Raw genomic sequence first — 22,475 nt, forward strand, 5'->3', positions numbered from 1 at the left:
CAGAGCACACAAATCTCGTTCCTGCTACTTTAATTAGGCTGTGCTTGTACATCAGGTGGAACTGAAAAAAAAACCTTAGAGGCATTTAACCAGTCACTGAAAACCTCCTGCCCAAGCCCCTTCTGAATCTGCAGCCACAGCTGCGTGATCCAGCCCCGTGCATTTTCTTTGCTGGCCCTGACACCAGCGCCATCTCCCAGTCGGGTTTAATATGTTGGTCTTGGCTGCTGTTGGAAGAAATTGTCACTGGAGGTTTCAGCCATGGTAGGAGATGTGGGCTAAAATGCACACCAGCCCAGGCTCACCTCCTGCTGTGCACAGTACACGGTCATTAAACCACCTTTGCAGGGCTCTGCGAGACAATGTTTCACACCTCCAGCAAGAAAGACTGGACACACCTTCCCTGTGCACTTCATCTCCAGATGACCTATTCCTCATCTTGCTTTTGAATTTATTTTATTTGGAGACCTCTTAATCAGGCAGTACTTTGGGGAGGTTGTTGGGTTTTCTTAAAGACAACAGCTAAAACAGGACAACCCTTCAAGCAGGGGTGGGATGGTCATGAAAATTTACTAACGCGTTAAAAATCAACCAGTTTATTTGCATAAAGAGGGCAAATATCTGGGCAGTGCTGGCGTGCAGGCTTTCTGCACGTGAAGCAGGCAGAGCCAGGCGGCACAGGAGAGCCTGGGCAAGGCTCAGTCCCCTGTGCCCTCCTGCCCTGCTGTCCTCTCCCCAGACGAAGCACTTGTTCATGCGAGGCCTGTTAATGCAAGCGTGCTAGCAATTAATGCGAATCCAATGTGAAACAGGAGCTACTTCAGTAGAAAATAATGACAGCAGTTACTGGCGCTGCGTTGCTTTGTTTTCAGTTCCAGCCCAGGCTGGTCAGACGCCCAGCACCCACCATCTCCCCTGCAGCAGCAGGCAGGGAGCGCAGCCTGTACTGACAGTGCATCAGACCCTGATTTGGGGGCACAGCACTGCGGGGTTTGGGAAGACCAATCTCAGCTTTGAATAGTCAGTCACTGATTTCCCTGGAGCTGGCGCTGCAGGTGTCACCTGGCATTTCCTCCAGTGGACGCAGTCATGAACCGTTGCGTAGAGATATGCCATGCAGCTGCTAGCAGCAGGATTAGGGTTAAACTCTGCTGGTGCGGGTGAAAAAAAGAACCTCATTTTCCTTGGTCCTGTTTAAAACCTTTTGAGGGGTTTCATGAGATGGGTTATTTTACTGTAGGAAACCTGAGTCTCTTCCCAGCCCCCTCCCGAATGGATTTATCCCAGTGCCCTCCCTCGCCAAGGGAAGGCGCAGATGCCAAGCCCCCCTGTAACGGCAGAGTGAGCACCAGGCCTGCGGACCCCAGAGCACAACCAAATGGTGGCAGCTTCAGGGGAAGGCCTGGGATAGGTACTCTGCTGCTTGGCCAAGGTCAGCGTGCTGCATCTAATCAACAGGGGGCTGGAGGGACCTCTCTCTGTCTGCAGGTTCATGAAAGTATGCGAGTGTCTCTGGATTTCTTTCTCCCAAATCACCTGGAATGGTGTCATCGCACAGGGGAAAAGTCGTTACTACTTAGTCTATGTTCAGAGGAGCTGGCGATACTGCTCTCAAATAAAGTGTTTTTCAGCTTGTTGGCACTTGAGCAGGGTGGCACTTCAAGTCCTCTTTCACAGGTGACGTGGATTATATATAGTTCAAGTAGAGAATCAGCAAGTCATATTTCTTTTTTGCTTTTCAGTGGCAGGCAATTTAAAAGTCTTTATTGGCACCCGATTTCAACTTGAATAGTTGTGGTTTAGGAAGCAAAATTCTCTGCAGGATTGCTGTAATTGAAGCGTGGGGTTAGTGCTGCCTTGAACTGACAGTGAGCCTTGGCACCTGATACAGTCTTCTTGTGTTCAGACCTCTCTCTTCCTCTGTCAGCAGTTTATCTCCTCTTGCTACTTTTAAAAACACATTTTCCTCTCTCTCTTGCATAGCCCCAAGCAGACTAATACATCTAGTCTAATGGAAGTGTGAATCATAAGTTAATATAAAGAGGAACCTTATTACCTCTAAGTTGTTTTTCTTTCAAAGCTCTCACTTACATCGTCGGGATGTTCCTGTTGCCTCCCATTTTTCTTTTATTTCTCACCTTTTTGGAAAGATTCATTCCTAGTGAGGAATTACCTCTGGGGACACATGGAGCATGCATCTTGCCTTTTGGCTGACTGACAGGTTAGATTTGATTAGTCACTTGCCCTATAGCTCGATAATAAATAGCATACAATGACAGAGTGGGACTGTAGACTGGTGTGGAGTAACACCGATTAATAGTGTACCCTTCATCTAAGTAATATTTAACTATATTAAACTATATTAAAGGCTGTATGGAAACTTTTGAAAAACAGGCATCAGTTAATGAATATATATGTCAAGAAAACAAGACTCCATAATTAACAGCTGAATAATATTCTTTCTCTAGTAGAGTCTTCTTCAGGCATTGCCAATATTATTTTTGTTAGAATTACTATAAATATTATGTATTTGTTCTACTTCAGTGTCCAGATAGGGACGGATGTGGTTTTGTATATGTTACATATTTTTAAAAGAGAAAAAGCTAAATTCATGATCCTGTCCCATTAATCTCACCTGTCAGGTAGGAAAATCACCAACAAAGGAAGTTCAATACAGAAAAGGTACGTTTTGAACTTCTTTCTAAAGGTAGATTAGTTCATGCATAATTGCACTGCATTATTGTCATTTGCTCCATGAATAAAGCATAAATACAGAGAAAACCAAGCAGATAAAACTGGAAAACTGACAGATGCAATGTCCTTAGTAAGCTGCACCGGCCAGTGCAGAACTCATGCATATGCCCATTGCAAAAGCAATGCTAATGTGAGGATGTGCTGTAGGAAGCGGTGCCCTTACTGCACCGCACTGTTGTCCCCAGGGTGCAGATCGCTCCTGCTACGGAGCAGCCATAATTGGCTCCTAGTCTGCATTATCAAGCAAGGGATGGTAGACACAGAAAGATGCAGATGATTCAGGTGGCGGCTGGCTCTCTCCTCAAATCCCCTTTTTCTTACACGCATGCAGAGATCCAGTAAACAGTACAGAGTTTGGTATTTTCTGTATTATTTGGCATTTGTTTGCAGTCAGACACGTACTTGAGCTCCCCTCTGCATGTGGTCCGTGTTCCGGGAGTTTGCTCCTATCTGCCTCATAAAGGAATTTTCTGGTTGCCGTCATTGTTGTGTACATCCTGAATTGTATCCTGAGCTGTTGCATAAACAGCGTCTCTAAAGTCTCAGTCCACTGCTAATGTAAGTGTTCTTTCCCACTGTCCGCAGAGAGCCCTCTCTTTCACCCTGCCAGCCTGGGGGACGGATAGGAATGTTGTACAAAATATCTTCTGTCCCTCAGGTCTGGCATTTTCTTGTATGTGCCCAGGAGCACGGTCAGCTGGGCTTTTTTTGCTCAAAACATGGAATTCCCACAATGAAACATATTTGCAAAACATGTCTCTGCTGGGTTGGACCCAAAGCTGGCTATGGGATGCCCTGCTATTTCATCTGCTGGAGGAAATCACCATATGTGGTCCTTTTAAGGAAGCCTGGGCACGTGTTTGGTTTTGGAGATTGTCTGGTCCCATTCTGACTTGCGTGTCATACACCTGCAAGGAAATTTGCAGAAACCTACAGAGCAATCATGGTTTCTTGCATATTAATTATAACAGAGCTTTAAAATACTTTAGTTCATATTTTTAAATGAGGCTTAAAGAATCAGCTCTCTTGCCTTTAGGCACTGGGGCAATGTACTTGTTTTTATTTTACTCTGTACTCGGTATGGTCACTGGTCATGACAGCAGATGAAGAAATACTAATGAAGAACTATGGCATGATGTTTTGCTGTATTTTACAGAAGTGTTGGAAATCTTGAAATCGTTTCCATGATGTCCATGGTAGGGACTTCAACCAAAATCTCACACTGGTAATGTGATCCTGGGACTGTGGCCAAAATACTATCGCTACCAGATGAGGCAAGGCTCACACTTTACATATGCCTCTGAAAGTCCAAGCAGATGGAAAACCCAACACAATTCTCCTTCCATAAACAGAGGAAGGGACTGTCCTAAAAGCCCTAGGAGCACCAGGCGGCCATAGTTTTGCATTTCTGGACAGACACATTGGTGTAAACAGAGCTTTTCTAAATAAGCAGGAAGCAAATTAGATCCCAGAGAAGTTTTTGTTTACTCTTGTTTCTATTCTGATGATTTGCAGATGGGTTTTACCTTGAGGATCCACCGTGTATGAAAATTTTAATATTATATGTGTTACTTTCGTTGTTCTTCCTTGTCAGTATAACTGTCTTAGTAGCCAGGAAAAAAATGATACAGTTTGACTTTCCATCCGGACCATTCCTCTATGGTCCTTCCTGACATTTTTGTAAGCAAGAGAAGCATGATCCATCAGAAAGGGCACACAGCTGGATGAAAAACAACACTCGTAAAGTAGCTTTCAATGTCTTAGTGTTGAACTGAGAGGCAATTTCAAGGAGTTCATATGCATCTATCTTGAGCCCGTTAATGTTAATTATTTTCATTTCCGACTTGGAGAAAGGATAAAGAACACGTATGAAGAGGGTGTGTGAGTCTAGACAGATATTGGAAGAACTTTGGCTGCAAGAAATCAGACTTCAAAGGCAACACTGGCAAATAATGAAAGGTTTTGAAATCTCTGAGACAAAACTGAAGTTGTTAAGTACTACGCTTAGAAAAGAGGGAAGAAATGAGCAGTTGGAAATAAAGAATAACTAGCACCGTTAGCATGACAGCTCTGTAAGAGAAAAACAAATCAAATTGAATTGTATTTCTAGCTGATTATGAGAAAACAAAGTGACAAATCTTTTCTCCATGGTACATTAGCTGGTCTGTTAGCTGTGGGCCATTAATAGGAAATAATTATTCTTTAGACAAAATTGGTGAGAGCTCAAGTATGGAAACTCTATGTGCAGCTATAGGCATGTCACTTCCTCAAAGATGGAGGCAGACTGAGACCAGGAAAGACAAAGAAAACAGTACATGGTTCAGAAAGTGAATGGTTAGAGGACAGGCAGTGTGACAGTACCTGTGTTCTTACTTTGAGGAAAAACAAAGATAAAAAATGATGATGATTTAAAAAAAAAAAAAAAAAAAAAAAAGGAGGAAGTAAACCACTTTACCTTGTCCGGACAATGAGGGAAATAAAAAGAAAGAACAAATCAACTGGCAGCAAAAGGCAGTGCAGTCTACCAAGTAATGTTGTAGTGTCTCCTTCTTTTGGAGATGTTTGACAGAGGCCTGGAGCAGAGAGCTTACTTGTCTCCCTTTGTTTCCAGGGAGGATTTCCGGACTCCCATTCAAGCACTACATTTCTATCAGTAGCATACAACAGTACTGCCATTGCTATTGCCTATTGGGTTGTGTGACTATTAATTTCACAGGGCAGCAGCTCTGCAACCATTTTTTCTGTTCTGCACTGAGGCAGGTACGATTTCTCAGGCAGAGTGATGTGCTTAGCTTTGTGAAATGCTTACTTTTGCTCATGGCCTTCATTCAATCCCTGTGCCAGTGCTTTTTATTACCAACCAAACCATTTTGGTTTAAGAACTTTTCTTTTGCTATGCACAGAAACAATCCCTACAAATTATTCTATGAATTTAAAAGTGCAGAAAGAAGAACATGGGAAGAAACCAGAATGGGACTTCTGATTTGATTAGTCGTGCATATAGATATGCATATGCATATATAAATAAATATACTACATTATTTGTTGTTGTCTTTTTTATGTTCACAGGGCTACAGCTACTCATAGGGGCCAAGTTATATTCAAGGATGCCTTAGCACAACAGCTGTGTGAACAGGGAGGTAAGAGCCACCATCATATTAAAAATATCTGGCAATTGTAGTTTTCCCATGTACTTGCATGTTACTCACCGTGAAAGCTGTTTCGTAGAAAACTTAGTTTCAGAATCTTATTTATATTCTTAAAACCGATACTTTCTTTGGCTTCATACTTCCCATTAGTTATCTGGGAAACCGCTCTGTCCTCTCTGCTAAACGTTGGGGAATATACAAAAGTAAATCCTATTGTGTTGTACACTTACCTGAAATCAGCCTGTAACAACCACCATTTGTTTCTTTGTTTGTGACAAAACCACAAACTGAGTTTTAACTCTCACTGTATTAACTATAAGCAGAAAATGCAATATGCCTGTAGCAAAAGCTATGTTTACCATCCAGCTCACACGTACCTTTGTGAAGAACATGCCTTCCCACTTTGTGAAAGTAGGCCATCAAATCTTTGCCCGTCACCTCCAACATTTGATCATTTTTATAGCTAAACAAAATGTTTGACTTACACAAACTTTAAAAATCTAATTGTTTGCACAGCTTATCATATATATCCTTTTGATGAATAACCTAGAAATAAATGTCCTCTTATCAGCTGTTGTCTACAAACAGCACACTGCTTTGAACCTGCTTCATTAAAACAGTGGGAAGTAGAGAAGGTATCTGTCATTTTTGGTACAGGAGGGAAAGGAATTTCTGTGCTGATCCAGTTTTCTCCACATAATTCCAGTGATATTTCCATGTGAAAAGAGACAGTGAAACATGGGCCAACCAGTCTAAAATAAATATTTCAAAATTAGAAATGTGTTGTTATATTAACAAACAAGAGAAAATCCTCCAAAATATGTCTCGGGCGAGAAGGGTGTGGGGGGGGGGGGGGGGCATTAGAGCTATAGTGTTTTTTTCCTAAGAGTTTGGGAATATCTATGCAATGGCTTTTGCAATAAGAAGCTGTTGAATGTTATGTCAGGAGCATATACTGAGTTATTCATGTAAGATATGAACACTACCTCCGTGAAAATGAGGGAAAAGTTTTTCAGTTTTCAATTTCAGTGTTTGAGTTTTCAGCATTTTAATATTTTGATGGAAAGTAGGAAGGAGGATTCAGAGGGGACTGAAGGTGTTATTTAGCTAGCTAGTTATTTAGTTAGCTAGCAAGCTAGGAAGTTAGTTATATTTTGAATGAATTAGAAAAACGTATCACAGGTGCTGGCAATCACAAGGGAGTATTATGATGGTCTGGGTGGAAGGTGATTGGGCCAGGGGTGTATCGGTATTTGTACTGTGAGGAAGGAAAAAACATCTGGAGAAATTACCAAAACACATTTGATATTCAGACTAGGAGATAAATTGTGCCCCCATAATGTGGATGTGGAAGAGTAGTGTTTCGGTGACTAGTATAAGGGGATTTGGGAACAGAACTGTTGGCAGGATCACCATTTGGGTTGTGCTAAGGAGGATGGTGAGCATATCTCACACAGGCTACTTGCTGGATGGACACAAGTCAAGAGAGGAAGAATCAATATGCAGAGTCACCAGCATAAAATGTGGAAAAGCCTCCGAAGTAGATGAAGGTCTCCAAAGCACGGCTGCATAGTGAGCGCACAGTGGCCAAAGGCAGCCTGTGGTTCCCAGAATAGGTAAGGAAAGCAGAAGGGAGTAAAAGACATATATTGATGGCAGAGTGACAGAGAGCTGGCAGTGACCAGCACGATGAAAGCTACGTGCAAGCAAGCTGAAGGGAAATATATGAACTGTCAGAACTGGCAGCATGGTCAAGGAGAATATGGGCAAAGCAACAAGATTTCTCCCTGCTGGAAGAAAATACCTTGATAAGCAGAGACTAACGAGTAGAAATCCATCCATACAGGCTTTGACAGTCCTTTCTTCAGACATGCTGTACCAGGAGATCTTAGTAGGAGAGCTGACAGTAGAAGTTGTAATTCTTTCACCCTTCTCTGCTTTACGTTTCTCCAATTTTGGAGCATAACCTAAACTCAAATCAACGTTTTAGCAATACTCATGTTGGTCAGAACAATAAGTCGTTATGGTGCTGCGTGCTGTGAACCCGAGTTCATAGGGACTCTGCAGGACAAGGAGAAAATGAGATTTGTGTATCGCTTGTGTGTAGAGAATAAAAGATGCTGAGATGTGCCACCCCTGGGCCTTCAGTGGCTGCTCAGCTGTCATAGTCCCTTTGCCTCCTGCTCCCAGCTGGCCACTGATAGCCGTGTCCTGCACAGCTTCCCTGAAAGGGCCTCCAGCTTCCTCACATTCTCATAGTCTCCCACATCCTCATGACTTTTGTGTTTCCCGTGATTTTCCCAGCAATTCTCTTCACTCGATGCACAGTCACTTTGTAGACTTTCTGGATTTGTCTTCTCCAAAATATTTGATGTTATTGTGATAACTCTGCAAACATCAGATTTCAAATAGTCAAGGATCACCCAGAGGTACTGTTCCATGAGTGAGCCACAGTGCATGACAGCCATGTAATCAGTCATCAAATTTCTGTGCAATACCAATGTGCAAGCTTCTCACAGGTTCTCTTGGTCCTTCTCTGAGATTTTTATCCTCACCAAGGCCTCTCTTCCTTTAGTTTCTGTGCTCGGCCACAGTTATCCTGACCCAGATAGTGGAGTACCCCATTACCCATTGCCCTTCCTCCCATCTGTTCCAGCACCAGGAACTCCTCTACCCTTTTGTTCTGATTTCTTAAGGAGACGATGCTCATTGAGTTAGTCCCCCAAATCAGTGCGTACAATTATAACTCATACTATTAGGATTAATTTTTCTATTCAAACAAAAGATACTTCCTTTGAAGCAAACTTTGCTTCTTTATTCCATGAGGACAGTCAGAGTTTCATCAACACTATTAATATAAACAAATTATTCTTTGAGGAAGAATTAGTGAATTTATTTAGAAGCAGATATATTATTAAGATGTATATGCAAACCAGCAAGGTAGATTGGCATAAACGAGATGTTATGGTCTGTTTCTGGCCCTAAACATTGCTATATTGAAATGCTGTAGTGAATGATGTGACATTAAGTAAAGAAAATAAAACCACAGGGCAACTTCATTGTTTTATTCCGGGACATTTTTTAATAAGTATGTTCACTGGAGATGATATCAGACTTCATACTAACTAGTACAAAGGATACACATGAAGCTGTGAAAGTAGCAAGGAATCTCAGAAATTGTGTTCACTGTGACTGTCCACCCTCAGATGTGCATTAGGAAATCCTAATAGAGTTAATGGGATTTGTGCAGTGAAGGGAAAGTGTAGTTCTTATTTTGAAGAAAATTAGAGGATGACAAAGGGCAGTGTTAAGGAATGGCAACACCAAAGAAGCAGCCCTATGTGTAATGTAAATGGAATAAGGAATAATACCATAGGGAGAGACACAAAGGATAGTAAAATAATCGCTTGAAAAGCTGTATATTCAGCATATAATAAATATTTTAGGAAGCTAGAGAGATCTTTGAGAACTGATGTAAGCTTTTAAAGTTTATAAGAATTTTATTGAATATTGAAGAAAAGTAGAGAGAAAAATTACTAGACAAAAGAGTTAATCCAGCACAAATAGGCAACAAAACAAAAACTGAATAAACCAAGAAAAGATAGGTGTCTTAGAAATACTTTTAAGGACAAATAATGTTAATGACTGATTACATTCTTGCCAATAATATTTTTAATTAACAATCTCTTTAACTTGTTGATCTAATGGCAAAATCAATGCAAAATAAGGTAGACATATTATTGTGCAGATTGATTCATATTTATTCCTGGCTTGAGTAGAACAAAAATCATACATTAATAAACTAGCATAATTAAAATGGAATTGGCAAAACATCAGACCTGGCTGCATTGCAGTGTAGAACTTAAAAGACTTCAGGTCTAAATGAACGCAGCGATGCTGCTGGGAGGAGCAGCTCGCAGTGCAGGGATGGAGGCAGCTGGCTCTTGCGTCACACAACCCTGCCTGCCTTTACTGCACCAAGCGGGGTGCTAAGGGGCTAAGGAGACCACTTGCCCAGTACACTATGTGAATTTGGACCAGTAGTACAGTTCTTTGGAATAAGGACCACACTGGGAAATTTGTTAGTGTGTAATTTAGTTTGGACTGACTAGAGGAGAATCTCAGAACAGTAAAACCTAAGAGATGGAAAAGATGAAGGATGTCATTCCCTCCTACTGCAAAATCATTCCTTGCAGCATAGTTCCCGGAATTTTATACAATCTCATACTCAATGCCACAAATTATAGGATTGGGATTCTTTTCTTAAGAAACCACTCTACTCTCTGACAGATGTCTGCATATGAAAGTAAATCCTGAGAATTGCCCAAACTCTCCTTTATTTGATAGCTTATGCCTGAATGTTTGTGGAAGACCTTTTAGGCGTGTTTTGTACCTTGTAAATATGGATTTAGGAACACTCTGAAAAACAAATGCAAAACAGATTGCAGGCTCTCAGGCTTGACCAGAGCAGTATTTTACAAAACAGACAACTGGAGTTCAGGGCTGACATATTGTTCCTTGGCTTATGTGTCAGAGAGAATAATGCAGCCCTCAGGCAACACGCTGACTCTCTCTAGGGGGATGTTCAGCCTCTATCATTCAACAGCAACTTTGTTTACCAGTAAAGAGAAAGTATTGGCAGGAGTCTAAATAAAAGCATTAATTTTCTTTTTCATCTTCATCTGGCTGCTAATGACGAGGAGATTAGACTTTTTCATAATCTGCAAGACAGAATATACCTCTCTCCACATCTCTTTTCTGATGAATTGATGAGCAACAGCTAATGCCTACTGGCTGCTGAACTCTGAGCACCATGTTTGTGTGGCTTCATTTGAGCATTTGTTTTTCTCTAATTCACTTTTCCTTTATATTTTTTAAAAAGTCCAGGGTTTCAGAAAAAAATATTTTAAAAAAAAGTCTGTTTATTTTCCAGTAAGTTTTAGGAATGTTTTCTTATGCTCTATTCCCTACCTATCCCTGAACACAGGTTTGACCCCACAGATCTATAGAATATGGGTGTCAATAGTACAAACTGATGTTGCTGAAACATGTGTGTAATTTGCATTATGTTAACTCTTCTTATTTTTTTTTCTGAATGGAGACTGGTTTGCCTAACAGTTAGCCATTACCATGTTTAATGATTTTGGTTCTTATTTTCCCACTGACATCAGGATGATAACGAAATCTTGTTTCCCTCCTCATATTCCAGCTCCTCTATCTGAAGATGACACTCCCTTCCCACTTCTCTCCTATTTCCCTCCCTTCCAGTTTAACCAAAACAGGGCATATTTTTTCTATTGGTTTAACCTTTCAATAGCCTTACTTCATCCACAGAAATTTTTAACCTTTTACTCCAAAAGATGCCTTCTTCTCCCCCATCCCATTGACACAGAGCCCCACAATAATCCCATTGACTTCTGAATTCCCCATTACTTTCCTCAAGTTTCTCACGCTTCCAGTTTGACTGTGGCCTTTCTCTCTCTGAACCACTTTGTATTGTGTACTTTCTTCTGTGCTTTTCCTTACCAAAGTGATTGCCCTGTCTTACAAGGCAAGGATCCTGCATTTCTTTACATTTTCTCATATTGTATTTGCTCATGCCTCTTAGATTGTGAACTCTGTTGAGCTCCATTTCCATTCTTTGCTTAGTACAATTCATCTCTTATAAAGCTCTGCATATACCCAGGGTGATAGTTAAAAATCAAATAATGAATTCATTTACTTTACTTTTTTTAAAAGGTAGAACATTCTCATTCAAGCTAAGGTGCATTTTGGAGCCACATAAATACTGATTCTAAATTTAAACCATCCAAACAAATGCCTAAGGAACATCTAAGAAAGTGACTCATGGTTTAAAATAGGAATTAAGATGGCCTTTTTTTCCCCCCTCTCAGTCTGAAGTATTGTATATTTTTTAATTCGTAAATGTTTTACATTTTTGCACTGTATAGCTACTCTGCCCCATATAATACTTTTTAGCTTTGTCATGTTATGCAAGGAAACTCCATTTGACTTCAACCATACTGTACGGCCTACTGTACAATCCATATTGTTTTAAAATAAGTAGTTCTATAAATTTCTGCACCTGGGTTGGGGCAACCCCCAGTATCAATACAGGCTGGGGGATGCAGGGATTCAGAGCAGCCCTGCGGAGAAGGACTTAGGGGTACTGATGGACAAAAAGCTGGACATGAGCTGGCAATGTGCCCTCACAGCCCAAGAAGGCCAACTGTACCCTGGGCTGCATCAAAAGAAGTGTGGCCAGCAGGTCGAGGGAGGTGATTCTGCCCCTCTGCTCTGGTGAGACCCCACCTGCAGCACTGCCTCCAGCGTTGGGGGCCCCAACATAAGAATGACATGGACCTGTTGGAGTGATTACAGAGGAGGGCCACAAAGATGATCAGAGGGCTGGAGCAGCCTGTGAAGACAGTTGCAGTTGTTCAGCCTGGAGAAGAGAGGAGAGACCTTATTGCGGCCTCCCAGTACTTAAACAGGGCTTATAAGAAAGACAGGGACAAACTTTTTAGCAGGGCCTGTTGCAATAGGACAAGGGGTAATGGCTTTAAACTAAAAGAGGGTAGATTCAGGCTGGATTTAAGGAAGAATGTTTGTACAATGAAGATGATGAAGTACTGGAACTGGTTGCCCAGAGAGGTGGTCGATGCCCCATCCCTGGAAACATTCAAGGTCAGGTTGGACAAGGCTCTGATCAACTGATCAACCTGATCTAGTTGAAGAACGCTCCACTCATTGCAGGGAGGCTGGACTAGATGACCTTTAAAGGTCCCTTCCAACCCAAACTATTCTACGATTCTATGAAACTGATAAAAAAGATAGATCTGAAAATATTTTAAAACTACTACATTTGATTTTGTGTGATGTTCTAAATTTCTAGTATTTTGGGGACCTTAACTGAAACATTTGAAGATCAACACAGTGCTGTTTTGCAATGAAATATAAAATGTAATACAGAAATTATTCATAGGGAGATTAAAGTCTAGGTTTATCATGCATTAAACTGTACCTTCACAGTCTTGTGGCATATTCAGCTCTGAAATTTGAATTACAAATTAGATGAAGAAATACCTGAAGCAAAAATGCTTGGGCTCCTCAGATCCTGTAAAGATTTGGGAAACATAACCCCTCCTTGACATAAAGTCTTTATTTGTAAGAACAACCTTTTCTGCGACATTAAGTGTTTGCTTAACTCCACCTTTATTTATTTAAGTGATCAGTAGCACTAGTATGTATCTGCACAATTTCATTCATTTCTGTCTGTGGATAAGCAGTTTTGTTTTGCAATATACTATGCTTATAATTGAAGAGCTGTTTTAGGAAAAATTCTCAGATCCTAATTTTGTATTCTTTAATCGCACTAACAGATAGTTATATTTATAAAAATGCCAAAGTCACAGGAGTTTGCAAATGCAAAGATTCCAAGTTTGTGCTATACCTGTGCCTTTTGGCTTAATGCTGAAATTTTGCACAATAACTTCAGAAACAATCATTAGTGATTGTGTGTATGCTGGTCTTGTGGTGTCCTCAAACCAGGACACCAGGGCTGGACTGCCTTCCATAGAAAGCCTCTTCCAAAAAGCAATGCCAAGTGACATGGGATGAATAAAAACCTAGTCTTCTGTTTTCATTTTGAGTTCTGAACTGCTCTTGTTGGAGAGGAAGGTCTCTTTCAATTGAGCTACTCTCAAAGGCTAATGAAATTTGCTTGGCCAACTGGTGAGTCTGCCCATGATGTGGCCTGACACAACTGTCCTCCTCATAGATGAGCAGTAGCAGCATGGATCTCAGCCACACCTGTGTTCACAATGGATCGTCACTTACTGATAATCTGGAACTAATGAAAAGGGGTAATACACAGCATCAGAGACAGAGGTCTTATTTTAAGCTCAGCCTCTTACAACATCAGGAGTATTTCAAATCCCATGCAATAATGTACTTATTTTCCTACAGGCAAAATCCAGAACAGCCCGTATTGCTCAATCTGGGAAATAAATCAGTTAATCCAGTTTAATCCATTTCTTCTGTGGAAAGAGGTTTTAAAAGTTTTCTAGAGAAATTTATATATGCCTCCATGGAGAAAAACAATGCCTGTGACTCTAATGACAAATGCAGTCTTTTCCTGTGTAGTATCCACCAGTGCAGCCCAGCGTTGTCCTGGAGGCAGTGCCAAGCTTAATGTGCAATTGGAGTTATATTGCTCCAGATTTTGTACCATCATGACAAGAGGTCTTGGCCATTGCTTGAATCATTATTGGCATTTCTGCTGGGGAAGACAAGATGCCTTGGATAAGTTTCTTGTATAAAAAACGGAGCTAGTTAGCTGCATAAAGAAAGAAAATATTTCATATTTCTGCATGTCTGCAGCTTGTATTCAGCATCAGACTCTTAGGAATGCCTTTGCTCTTCACTGAAGTAAAGCTTTCTGTGGTTCTGTGGTTGTTTTCACCCTTGTGTGTGTATATATATGTATATGTAAGGTTACTGGATGGAGTAAAATAGGTCGGTTTTCAAGTTGTCAGTCAGTTAAATCAAAGCTTTCTGTCTAAGCTAAATCCAGGCTGTTTGCCATCCTTTTCTGGTCTGCAGATACCTCCATTGTTTCTTGCTCAGTCTTCTTAGTCACCAACTTCCCCATGAAATGTTGCAGTTTCATTACAGAATGTCACGCCTCCATGAAAACCCACTGTTTAAGGAGAAAGCAGGAAGAGAAAAACAAAATTCTTGAAATTTGTGTTGGACTTTCTATTCAAATTACTATGTGTGAGGGCCCTACACAGATTGCTGCATTCATTTTTATGTTTATTTTTAATCTATTTTTAATTTGTCAGATGTTATGACAGAAATTGCAGTACTTCAGCAATTTTTTGCAAATATGCTGAAGAAATCAGGAGTACTGATACAATTTAGGTCAGCGCCAACAAGAAACACAGAATCATCAAAAGAGTCAAGGCTTCAAAAATTCCCCTTTTTGGTGTTCTATTTACCAAACTACAAAGTACAGCTAGAACCATAGCTGCGTGGACAAGCTACTGAGAGACAGACAAGGTACCTGCTCCCTAGGACCTTGCTTATATGCACCTTCTTTGCCTCCGTGAAAGAGGTGTAACTCACTTTGGATTTAAGATTGGGGAAGTCTATGGATATAGTAGCTCCCATGGAGTATCTAACAGGCTGCGTAGCCACCTTCTAGACTCCCCCGTATTTTTTATGTAGCTGTGCCCTTACAGATACATTCTATTTTAATTTCTGTAATTTTACACCAAGACTCCTGTTGAAAAGCGTTAGGAGAAGACTACTTAATCAAGTTTTGTAATTTCACACCCTGCATACACAGTGTCTTCACGATGTTCTACTGTTTCTCAGAAGACAAAGGCCTACTGGGGAATTGATTCAGCAATGCATGTAAAAATGTGCTGTAAAATAAGTGTTTGATTCAGTGATTTACTGAGTCAATCTCTTACTTGTTGCTCTAGAAATCTTTTTTTTGTTGGGATTTTTTCTCCCAACAACATACCTAACATGTCATCCAGTGTAGTATAAAGGGTCAAAAGTGAGGCATTTTTGCCTCCCCAAGACCATTTCTTTTGTTCAGCCTAATTTCCACTCTCTTAATCGATCACTGAATTACTAAATCTTAATCCAAATTATTTCTAATAATATCTCATAATCCTAGACCAGAAGTGATATTTCTTACCTTGCTGTACAACCGTTTCTGTCTTTCATTTATTATTGATGCTTATTTTAATTAGAGAATATTTATTTTTTTCTTTCCTATTAGATTTTTATAACTTTTAGTGTGTGTATCACGTTTTTCATAATTAAACTGTCAGGATAGTTGACTTAAGAGAACATGTACTCTATAATTTGTTTTATGATGTATCGATTTTTAATGCTGTAATTAAGCCCTGATCATAGAAGATATTCATGCATTGTGTTTCTTTGTTCTTTGCAGCCCCAACAGAAGCTCCCTTACATCCTCACCTAGGTAGGTGATTTGTCATTCTTATTACTAAAACTCAGAATCACTAACTTTATTATAATAAAAAATCTATAAGGTCATATGAAACTAGCTCTGGGGAATTAAAAAAAAAATAAGGCTCATATAAAATGAATTGAATTATGTCTAATTCTGATTAGTTGTTTTTTCATTGTGATTTTTATTGCTGTTTGTTTATTGCCTTTGAGCCCTTGCAGTGCGAGCATATCATGCTGCAGAGCTTTTCTTCCTAGCCATGTAATAGAGCATCTGTTTGTGTGAGGACCCGCAACCCCCCATGTGGGACAGCCCCGTCGCACCAGTGCTGGGTCACTGGGAGGAAGGTTTTGTCCCAGTGCACCTCCGAGGCACAGCCAGGAGCAGGGCAGTGCTGCTCCTGCTCTCCAAGCAGAGCACAGAGCTCATAGCAGAGCTCCAGCCCCGCACCTATCAACCTGTGCATTGCAAGTTGACTAATCCGGGACAGATTTTGGCATCCCTGCTCTGCTTGAATAGCAGGTGACAGTCACTTCATGCCTTTAATGGAAGTGTTTGTAGAGAAAGGTCTGTTCAAATACAGCTGCCAAAGTTTTGGGATTTTTTTTTTTTTGTCATCTACATAAATGATATGTGAAAAGGTGGAGTTCAGAGCTTGCAGACTTGCAAGGTTAGAAACGTTTGTGTAACGTAACTCACAGTTTATATTCCTTACATGAGCTGACCTTTACTGCCAGCTCCACTGGTAGGAGCAGAGAAATTCCAATGAGCTCATGGATTTTTACTTATGAGTTATCAGAATGCACCGCCTCACTAGTACACTCACTAGGACATCTCATCCCGCCTTGTGCCAGTGTTTCCAAAATCTGGATTTGCAAGGACTTTTTCTGCACATTCAGAGCAACCAACAATTTGGAACAAAAGGTCTTAAAACATTTAGTATGTATTTGATGACTGCATCTTTTCGTAGCCATCACACTTTGGTGATAGAATGGGAGACTTCTTAATTTGATGGGGTACTATGATCCAGAGTAAGCAAAGAAACCTGTAGCTGAGAAACCCCTGCTTTTGTAACTAGCATAATTTAAAAAGCTGATTTCCTTGTTTCACAATGCATTACTTTAGCTCTAGGTAATGCAGCACTTAGAAAGCACTGGATGATTACACTGGTTTTTTTTTCATATAGTGCTTCCTTTTCTTTGTAGCTGAAATGCACAGTGACAGCATTATCTTACGAGATGACTTCGACTCTTACCATCAGCCAGAATTGAATCCTACCATGTGGTGAGTTTCAGATTTCTACTTCCCTTCATATGCATTTGAGCAAATTAAAACATTTTGGTTATTATAGTGAAGTATTTGTATTAAATTGATTCCCACATACCCCAGCTCACATTGGTGTAAGTTTATGTGTGGCTTTGCTCCATAGGGACCTAAATATATTAGTTTATTAATTAATGGTTCATGAGTGACTGAGAAATTCTAAGACCATCGAAGTGAGTGACAAATTTTAATTGACTTCAAACTTTGAAATAATCTAAAAATAGAAAGAAAGAGTAGAGCTGAGCTCAGTGAATGTTTTTCTATGAAGATTTTCATTTCTTGAAATCATCATAATTTCATAGAAAAGGTGATGAATATCAATAATTAAACTTTGTTTTTTCAATATTTTTTTTCATTTCATGTTCATGTTGTACATATGTCTGGTGAAGCTAACTGTAGTAAAAACTCATTCTAAATTGAAATAAAATGTTTCAAATCATCCAAAAGAAAAATTTAACTGGAATTAAATACCTTCATCTAATTTTCAACTGCTGAAAATGTTTGCGGTTGATTTCTTACTTTTTTTGTGGAAGGCAAATTTTTTCAAAACTTTTGTATTGTATAGGAAGGGAATCCCTTCCCTTCCTATCTCTATACAGCCACTCCAAACTCGTAGGTCTTTTTTGTTCAGTGGGATTCCTGAGTAGGGTCTTTCGTGTTATCACAGTCTGCATCTGAAACAGCAAGCACAGGTTGTTATCATTTTTTAACTGGTTGTCGGAGAATCTTTAGACTCCATGTGCATAATAAGGCAAGTACAATTTGGGACAGGTGAGGCGGAAGCTTTATTAACTCTGATCACAGTGAGGGAGCACTCGGACAGCATCGCCCCCTCCGCTCCCCTGCTCTCTGCCAAGTAATTGCAGAGATCCAACACATACACTGTTTCAGAAAACAAGGGCAGAGGTGAGGAAAAGCAGTCATTTCAACCTTAATAAAGCCAGGTATCCATCCCTGGCAGGGATGGACTCCTTGAGTCACTGCCACAGTTCTAAGGACTCCAACAGTAAATAACAGGACAATATGGAGAGGTGGCTGTTGGCGGAGCCTATAGGAGTGGCACACCCAGTGGTATCTTAGCTCAGAAGTAGTGAGTTGGAAACCATCGCAGACCATTGGCTTTTAGTCAAAGGGAATGTTCTTTTACCAAAGATGATTCTTAGCCAGACCTCTCAATCTTAAATATTAATAATTTTTCCACCACAATGATCACAGTGATAGAGTACCAGTTCATATGACACATGTATGTACATCATAAAAGAGGAAATTATAAGTCTTTCGTATAGTAATTATTTCTGCTGGTCATGCTATACCCAGATAAACCCATCTATTGGTCTTAACATGAAGTTTTGAAGGTTGGAGTCCCCTTTTTTTAATATGAGATTGTTACTGAGTTTTCTATTCCTTCCAATCCTATTTCATAAATATTTTTATTGATTTAATTCATACAAGACAGAAAAATTTTACTGGCTTAGTTTGTCTTGTTCAGATAGATTATTGACGGGCATTTTAGCAGTTACCTGCATTTGTTAGTTAGGAATACATATGTTCTGTGAAATCTGACTTCATTTTCCTTTTTATTAAGGCCTGTCACAGTATTCCATCTGTGCAGGCCTTTCACAGTTTCACCATCTTATGTAAAAAGATTGTGGTTTAGGAATTTTATGGGGGGTTTTTTTGCACGTACTTATTGTAATACTTTTTAGTATGTGCCTACTATTTTTCCTTCTTTTGTTCCTTTTGTATCATCTCTTTAAATGTTTTTCTGGAAAGATGCATTAAGGACCTGGAACAGTGTAATAAAAAAACCTTCTTTCTTTATGGGAATGAATAGATCAAGGACTCTTAATGGGTTACAGAATAGCTGCCAAGGTAGATAGCTTTAGCAGCAGAGTGTTAAATGGACTTGAGTGGAAAGAAATGAGAGGAGGCATTATTTCCCTGCAGATGTCTCATAACTCACAGAGGGCCTGTCTGTTGGGAGCCTCCGTAATTTATTTATCCATTGCTCTCTTATCTTTAAATTCATCCTTGCTTTATAGCAGTCTCAACAGAGAAATTTCTGACTAAAAGAGCCCCCAGTCTCCTGCTCCTTTTGTCCCCAGTATTTGGGTTTGGGCCCACTGGAATAACCTTGACCCACCCTGGTTGGTGGGTCAGCGCAGAGAGGTGTGTGCTGGGAGAGAGACTCACGAAACTCACCACAATCCTGAGGCAGATTTTCCTGTAATAACACCAGAAAACCAACATGTTCAGCAGTGCTGAACAGAAACGGAGCACAAGTAAAAGAAAACTGTAATGAGGTGTCACGAGCCTCTCTGCATAAAGGATTTCTACAGTAGCTCTGCCTCCAGTGAAGACCCGCTTAGTCGCAGAAAGCTCATTCTCATTTGATTGTCTAGTGGGAGTTGAATCAGGGGTTATTAACAGTTTACGCCATCCACCCTAAAATTGCATTTTTTCCCCTGGCAGCTGCTAAAATCCCATCTTTACCACAAACAATTGCAGTAACTGCTAGAGCAGGATTTCCAGCCCTGCTCAGACCCTGGTCTGCTGTGCTCAGAGCGTGCAGTAGCAGCTGCCTTCTCTGCACCGATACTGCAGCGGTGCCTTCTCACCAGGGGCCAGTTGGACTAAGCCACTCTAATAATTTCTGAAACCGTTATTTGTGTAAAGATGAAAAGAGAAGTATTTGTATTTTCCTATGGTCTTTTCTTCCCAAATCCTAGATAACACTGGCTTGGATGTGATTAATATTGTCCTGCTCCTCCTGATCCCCTTTCTGGCATGTGCAGCTCTGGCAGAGACAAACAGTCCAAGTGCACAAGCAAAGCATTTTATAGCTTCTGTGTGTGTCTAATTTTATGAGTCCCAGCAGAGCCGGTGTGTCACTCCATCGCTGGGAGAGGCCTCACATCAAATAACTATTTTGCACAAGGGCACTGTATGATTTTGAGAGCGACTGCCTGTTTTTTATGGATTTCTGCTCTTTCAAATGCATTAAAAGACACATCCCACCCAGCAGCCATCTGTTTCTTCAGAGGCTTAGGAGCAGGGAAGGAGCGGCTACGGGTGTTTCTGGAGCTGCAAAGGGGAGGAGAAAGGGAAGGTTGGGATGCCACTCTTTGTAAACAGAAAAATCACAGCATCTGGGAATAGGTTTCTGACCTAAATCACAGGTTGGTGATTGAGAGAGCAGGAGAAACTGCTAAAGTGGGAAAGGACAAGGACAGGGGGAGGCAGCAGGAGAGGACACATGAGGAGAAGGAAGCAGGGAGGATTTCTGTGCCGGAAATACAGGAATGGGAGCATGTCTCTTCTCTCATTTTCTTGGGACTCAACCACCATGAGGATTATCTTGCATGGTGTGTCCAACTAATTTTTATATTCTTTTCTTCCAGCATGCAATCATGTCAGAATTTGATTATTTCCAAAGTCCCCAACCCGTAGGCACAAGCCTGCTTACTTAAGCAAAGATATCCTTATTCTTTGCCTCTCATTTGCCACCAACTTTACAAAGATCTCTTTGGCTTGTGAAACAAATGTGCTTCACACATTTATAAATGTCCCATACATTTTACATCTAACATGTATTATCTGTGGAAGTTAAGGTAGTACAGGTGATTGGTGGTCCATGAGACTTGCTGAGAACTGATAGGAACGTGTTAGTTCAGCAAGCACAGGAACCATGGAAGGAATTGGTTTCCCCCAAAGGGAAAGGCAATCTGCACCGTGTGCTACTTGACAGGGAAAGTCCAGGGAGTGGCTGGATGAGAAGAGGTCCAGTATGGGTGGTGTCTGGAAGGCAGTCTAGGTCATTGAGCACCTGTTTCTGTGATCATCTTGCCTCCACGTAACCTCATAAAATTGCAGAGGAGAGTGTAAAAAAGGTGCTACATAACAAGTAGAACAGGCCACTCAAGAACAAATCTAGAAAAAATATTCTCTTTAATCCTATGATAAATGTTTTAATGTTAAGACAAAAAGAGGGGGAAAGAAGATGCATAAATTAGTAAAGAAAAGTTGCTTGCATTAATGTATGTTTCTGTATAAAACACTTACTTTTAACAATAGGGCTGTAGGCAATAGAGGATTCAGTACATTTGAAAAAGAAAGACGCTGTACAGAAGCTAGTTGCTGGCTAAGCTCTCCTTCCCAACTTGATGCAATGTTTCATCTCAAAGCCTATCAACATTCCAAACAGCAATCACTTACAGAAGACATACTCTTCAAAGATGACATGAAGAAAAGCTGAGCATGTAAAATCAATCAATAAGAAACAGGTTCTATCACTTCTTCGTGGCATATGAGAAATGCAGAGGTACAGTGATATTTCCAGTGGCAAAGAGGTGAAGGAAAGCTTTGTGACAGGAGAGAGAAGTCCTAAAGTGGTTTCCAAATTGCACTAAAACTGCAGGATTAAACTTCAGAAAGATTTATGTTTAAAAATCTCTTGGCAGCTTGAGATGTTTATCTTCTTTATAGTCCAGACATCACAAAAGGCATCAGTCAATATAATGTCCACAAGCTCAGGTATTGTAGAGGGAAACGAGATGACAAATAGGGATGAGGAAACAGCAGATGTTTCCCCTTCAGCAAAGTGAAGAACAATAGCAGAGAGAGGTGGGACTCTCTAAGCCAGAGATGAGAGCGATGGCAGGTCTGCAGAGAAGACATCTAGATGAATATGACACGCGTCAACAGTGGCAGCGAATACCAGCTGTGAAGAGAAAGCTGAAGTGATTTTAACGTGCTAAGATTTTAGACCAGGCAGGTGAGAAAGATAATGTGAAAAGCTGCACCCAGCGAGGGAAATTAATACTGTCTCCTGTTTGTATAAATGGAAAAGAAATTAACCTTACTGTCTGCATCAGGAGAGGAGCGAATTGGATCATTTCTAAACACTTAATACAATGACGATGATCTAAGGAACAGCAGATCAATTATCTTACTCTTCATGCATTTCTGTCAAGCTACTGAGCAATTTATTGTCAGAAGTAATAAATCTGAAAGAATGTGCTAAGGTTTGAATCAGGATTACCAATGGCCATCCAATTTCTTATGAGAGGAGTCATCCTAGAAAAGATGAGTGATGATGAAAGAGCCGTATTAGAAGGACGGTGTTTCTGGATTTCCAGACCACATTACAGAAATAGACTAGATAAACAGCTGAATCACTTTGTATTCGTTGAAATGTGAGAATTACAAAATTAAAATATCCTTGGATATCCTGACCTTTTACGAGGAACTAAGCGTTC

At 40.4% G+C, this 22,475-nt stretch overlaps 1 protein-coding gene across 1 annotated transcript in view; it reads left to right on the forward strand.

The window, feature by feature from the left end:
* Positions 1 to 5,823: 5,823 nt before the first annotated feature.
* RELN (reelin) overlaps positions 5,824 to 22,475 on the forward strand; it is a gene marked incomplete at its 5' end in the record, with an annotated part of 178,344 nt that continues 161,692 nt past the window's right edge. Inside the window, 3 exons of the mRNA XM_009892163.1 lie at positions 5,824 to 5,894; positions 15,874 to 15,906; positions 17,100 to 17,178. Coding sequence (XP_009890465.1) covers positions 5,824 to 5,894; positions 15,874 to 15,906; positions 17,100 to 17,178 — 183 coding nt within the window. The remainder of the gene's footprint in view (positions 5,895 to 15,873; positions 15,907 to 17,099; positions 17,179 to 22,475) is intronic.

This window comes from Charadrius vociferus, unplaced genomic scaffold (genome assembly GCF_000708025.1).
Source record: "Charadrius vociferus isolate BGI_N301 unplaced genomic scaffold, ASM70802v2 scaffold1319, whole genome shotgun sequence".
NCBI classification, from domain to species: Eukaryota; Metazoa; Chordata; class Aves; order Charadriiformes; family Charadriidae; genus Charadrius; species Charadrius vociferus.